This window comes from Sinocyclocheilus grahami, unplaced genomic scaffold (assembly GCF_001515645.1).
Source record: "Sinocyclocheilus grahami isolate Dianchi unplaced genomic scaffold, SAMN03320097.WGS_v1.1 scaffold7927.1, whole genome shotgun sequence".
Classification (NCBI taxonomy): domain Eukaryota; kingdom Metazoa; phylum Chordata; class Actinopteri; order Cypriniformes; family Cyprinidae; genus Sinocyclocheilus; species Sinocyclocheilus grahami.
This window is the reverse complement of record NW_015511772.1, coordinates 5,134-9,767: the sequence shown is the minus strand read 5'-3', so window position 1 is coordinate 9,767 and position 4,634 is coordinate 5,134. Positions and strand designations below refer to the sequence as shown.

The 4,634-nt window shown below is 42.0% G+C and overlaps 1 protein-coding gene across 1 annotated transcript in view; it reads right to left on the bottom strand.

Moving 5' to 3' along the window:
- Positions 1 to 6: 6 nt before the first annotated feature.
- LOC107577945 (alpha-actinin-2-like) overlaps positions 7 to 4,634 on the bottom strand; it is a gene marked incomplete at its 5' end in the record, with an annotated part of 8,631 nt that continues 4,003 nt past the window's right edge. The window contains 15 exons of the mRNA XM_016263964.1: positions 7 to 255; positions 354 to 512; positions 639 to 704; positions 807 to 953; positions 1,117 to 1,296; positions 1,382 to 1,516; positions 1,642 to 1,824; positions 2,031 to 2,171; positions 2,372 to 2,480; positions 2,583 to 2,733; positions 2,834 to 2,981; positions 3,099 to 3,329; positions 3,413 to 3,505; positions 3,617 to 3,702; positions 3,799 to 3,955. Of these exons, the coding sequence (XP_016119450.1) occupies positions 97 to 255; positions 354 to 512; positions 639 to 704; positions 807 to 953; positions 1,117 to 1,296; positions 1,382 to 1,516; positions 1,642 to 1,824; positions 2,031 to 2,171; positions 2,372 to 2,480; positions 2,583 to 2,733; positions 2,834 to 2,981; positions 3,099 to 3,329; positions 3,413 to 3,505; positions 3,617 to 3,702; positions 3,799 to 3,955 (2,145 nt within the window). The remainder of the gene's footprint in view (positions 256 to 353; positions 513 to 638; positions 705 to 806; positions 954 to 1,116; positions 1,297 to 1,381; positions 1,517 to 1,641; positions 1,825 to 2,030; positions 2,172 to 2,371; positions 2,481 to 2,582; positions 2,734 to 2,833; positions 2,982 to 3,098; positions 3,330 to 3,412; positions 3,506 to 3,616; positions 3,703 to 3,798; positions 3,956 to 4,634) is intronic.

Sequence of the window (4,634 nt, the reverse complement as noted above, 5' to 3'; positions counted from 1 at the left end):
CTGACATTGTTCCTGGAGTTAGATATTTAAGGGTTTCATGAATTTTGGAGTAGGGTGTAGGGGATGTTGTGAGTGGTGTACATGTCAGGAAGGGCTCTACAAGTCGCTTTCTCCATACAGGGCACTGGAGAAGGAGATATAATCCAGGGAGCCTGGGGTAGCATCACCGCCAATGTACTTAGTCATGCGGCTGATACAGTATTCGGCTTGTTCTGGGGGCAGCTCCCTCCTCAGCTCCTCCACTGTAATGTACAGCTGCAGAACATAGTAGAAAAATGAGTGCTTAGACAATAGAAGCCATGTTTAGCAGATTCTCCTATAGGTTCTTTTAGTGGTTCTTAGATTGTAATTACCTTGTCAGAAGCCAGGATCTTGAAGGAGGCCATGACCTGCTCAGCAGTGTCTGTCTCGGCTGTCTCCCTGGTCATGAAGTCAATAAATGCCTGGAAGGTAACAACTCCTGTGTTGTTGGGGTCCACCAGAGTCATAATGCGTGCAAATTCAACTTCGCCCTAAAAAAGTAATGGAAAAGGTCATGTAAAAGAAGGTTGATTTTGCGTCCTTGTGTTTCTGGATTATTGTAAAGCAACGAAAAAAGCAGTGAGAGTCATACTCTAAACAGGACTAAATGCACTCACCAGATCATAACCCATAGAAATTAGGCAAGCACGGAAGTCATCAGGATCCATCATGCCATTCCTCTTCTGAAAATACAAAAAAAAGAACATGCTTATTCTACAGTTTGGATAAAGTTGCATAACTTTGCTTATTCAAAGATGAAACCAAAGACTCCATGTATTGCTAACCCGGTCAAAGTGGTTGAAGGAGGCTCTGAACTCGTTCAGCTGCTCCTGGCTGATGCCCTTGGCGTCACGGGTCAAGATCTGGTTCTCAACCTCGTTGATCGTACGGGCGATAGTGGTGAGGAGCTGCTCCCATCCTACACGCACATGCTAAAATAGACATAATTAGAAAATAGGAATTATGCCTTATATGGAAGGTGAGATTAAAGGGACTTAGAAGTCTAATTGTGCAAGACACCTTGCCTTAATTACATTTTAATTTCAAAGAGGAAATACATTTCAGAATGAACAGAAAATAGCTGATTGTCAATACCTCCATAGTGTAGTTGGTGTGCTTGTTGTCAAAGATAAGACCCTCCTGGCTGAGCTGGTGGTCTCCTTCCAGTTTGTCAATATTGGACTTGTAATTAATGATGTTCTGCTCATATGTTTTCAGATTGCTCATCTGTTCCTCTAGAGAACCGGCAATATCAATTGACACGTGGCTGATCTCCTGTTGAACAAGAGGAAGATTTAGTTTTAGCTTTTTCATAGTATGTGACATGTAGCTACTGTGAGTAAGTTGTACGGTGAAACACCTCCATCTTGGTCTGAACCCAGGGTCCAATGATATTGGCCTGAGCAGCAAACTGGCGTCTCAGCCTCTCATTGGACTGCTGCCTGGCTACTTCCTCCTGCAACGTCTGGTCACGCATTGGGACCAGTTGCTTCACCTGTTGTTAGGAAGGAAGCAACATTTCTCAGTGAAGAAGAGGGAAAGGACTTGAAAGAACACAATACATTGAGCCATCTTGCTGATTAAGCTGGAGTGGTAAAAAAAAGATTGTAAAGTACTTACAGCTTCCCATTTGTTGCTAATATCCTGAGGAGAAAGGACAGTGTAGAGATTCTCGCCCACTACCTTAATGCCGTATGTTTGAGCTATCTTCAGGATCTCGCTATGAATGCCCATGATGGCCATGCGTTCCTTATCAGCTTCTGGTAGGGTGGCCTTGAATTGGTCATGGGCTGTGATCAAGCTCTGAGGTCGACAATAGCAGAAAATAACAAAATTATGTTAAGACATGGTGCGTACAAAAAAGGAGTCTATTACAGAAGAACAACACCAACATCCTTCTCCCATAACAGACTGATTATGGGATACTAAATAAAAAAAGGTACTAAAGCCAGTTTGCAATGTTGCAAAAAGATAAGCTCTCCTTCAAGCATTCAGTGTTCATCTTTTACCTGAATCTCCTCAATACTGTGAACAATGAACATGTCTTGCAGATCTTCCATAGCTCCATCCATCCAGTTGTTGAAGGGTGCTGCCCTCTTGGCGAACTCCAGGTACAACTGGTCAATTGTCTCCCAAAGCTTCTCCACACGCTATGGCAAAGAAAGACGAAGATTACATCGAGCCCACATTTTAATCATACTCTTCATTTGCTAAACATGCAAAAGAGTCTTAATGTTTCTGGATGTGGAATCTATATTAGTTTGACCGCATTCTCAATTCAAGTGTAGATTTGGACAGTTGAGGAGGACAGCTATCCCATAACAACCAAGATGTTATCATATACACGTACCTCCAGTGATTCTCTCCTTTTCTGGGTCAGGGTGCCCAGGTTGTCCCACTGGTCACAGATGCCCTGGCATCGGGCATTGATGGTAGCAGCATCATAATAATCCAGTTCACTAAAGAGCAGCACATCTTTATAATCATTACAATTACCTACTGTAAACTCTATAAGAAAGTACTCTTCATATTTCAAGTGAGCTGAGGTGCATCTATCTTACTTGAGCTCCTGTGCAATAGCAGCAATCTGCTCCACTCTGTCCTGGTGAGCAGCGAGGTCGCTCTCAAATGCCTCGTGTTTCCTCATCAGAGCACGGATCTCCATTAGAGAGGCGGACTCATAGTCTTTCTGAGACAGCAGCTCCTCCTTTCCTGTGTTGAGCATTACAGAACGCAATGAGAAGAAATATGTCAGTTCTCAGAGTAGCGTGAAAATGGCTGACTGTAAGATCAGAGAGGTAGTGATTAATACCTGTGGTCCATGATTCGTGCAAGGTAGACTTCTGCTTAAACTTCTCGGCCAGGTGGTCCAGTCTCTCCAGACGACGGATTTCTGTGAGCAGCCACTCCTCGTAACCCTTCTCTACCTGCTCCAGACCCTTCCAGGCATTGGCAATGTCCTGCAGCGGAGGAACCCAGGTAGAACTTACTTAATTTTAACTCGGTCTGTGGGGTACTTGAAAGCCAAGGTAATTTACCCTGTATACAACTGTTAAGAGAAAAGGAGCAGCACATACTGAAACCATTTTGCCTTCAGAGGGCATGAAGGCAGGCCTGTTGCTGAGCCTCAGCTTGGTCTGTAGGGTGTTGAAGTTGATCTCCAGCTGACACTTCTCCTGAACCTTGGGTGGCTTATGCACACGTCGATAATCCCTGAAATCCTCTAGCTTCTGCTGCATGGCATGCATGGTCTGCTCGGCCACGCGGTTCTCCAACCAGGGGATGGTCCTACGGATCCACTCCAGAAGCTAAAGTCAAAACCATGGGAAAACCAAGACTCAGCAAATTAACAAAATATTGTCCATCTAAAAGAGAATTTGAGTTTTCTTACCTCGCTGGCCAGTTTCTCATATTCTTCCATCAGCTTCTCATTTTCCTGGTTCACGGCCAGCACTTTGCAGATTCTGTTAGCTGCTGTCTCAGCCTGGAGGACAGTGTGACTGATTACAAAGGGGAAACAAGGTGGGCAATTACATTCTAAAAGGAGCAACTCTCCTTCCTTTACAGATGTTCATCTCCAGAAGAACTCCCTTACCTGCTCTGCTCCAGCGAAAGCATGGTAGAAACATGACACATAGGTCATGATAGCCTTCTCATCAGGTTTCGGAGTGTTCACAATGTCTGATATGGAGAGAAACATTAAGCAATTCCTGAAACCATTTTATTTTTACAATGTGAAACATGATATCTCTCCAAGAGTTCTCCAAGAATTCATACCATCTGCATCAAGCATTTTAGGGATGTCAAGGTATTTCTCTGCTACCTCAAAAGCAGTGTTGAGGTTGCCAATAGGGTCATCCTGCAAGGGCAGACATAGCCAGGAAGAAACCCAATGAAAAAAAGTAAATAAAGAGAAGAAACGTTTTTCCACGGTCTACAATTGAAAGTTGCTGGAAAAGACAGTTAACCATATACCGTTCATCATGGAAACATATTGTTCATACCCATACACTTCATAATCACCATGTTTGAATGTAACACATGCTATTTTATGCACTGCAGAACATTAGTTATATTAGTTAATGTTACATTAGTTAACATTAACATAATTAAACAAGCAAAAACTGAATTTATGCCTGAGAACATTTGAGATAAATTCAGTTCTGAATTAAAAAATGTTCTGTGCCAGCCGGTGATAATACCATAGCCCTTTGATATTTACCATGTTTTATACAGTGATTATCATATTTATGTACCATTATACATAACCATGATACATTAAATGGTACTATAAAAAACTTCAAGCGAGTACCATGATATTAAAGTCATTTTAAAGCCATGATGCATGTTCAAAAAGAAACATGGTATTACCATGGTAAGATAACCAATAAACACTTGCTTTTTTGTTAGTCGGGTGGCAATAACATCATAGAGGTAAATAGAACAAACCAAATGAGACTTTTTGTCACTTAAGAAATGAAATAAGGGTGTTACATTTTTTATGTAAAATATTCAGCTCTTTTTTAGAACAATAAACAGTGCATTCACAGCCAAAGAGACAAAGTTAGTTACCAACAGGACTGAAACATAACAGATGAATGAACAGATAGCAA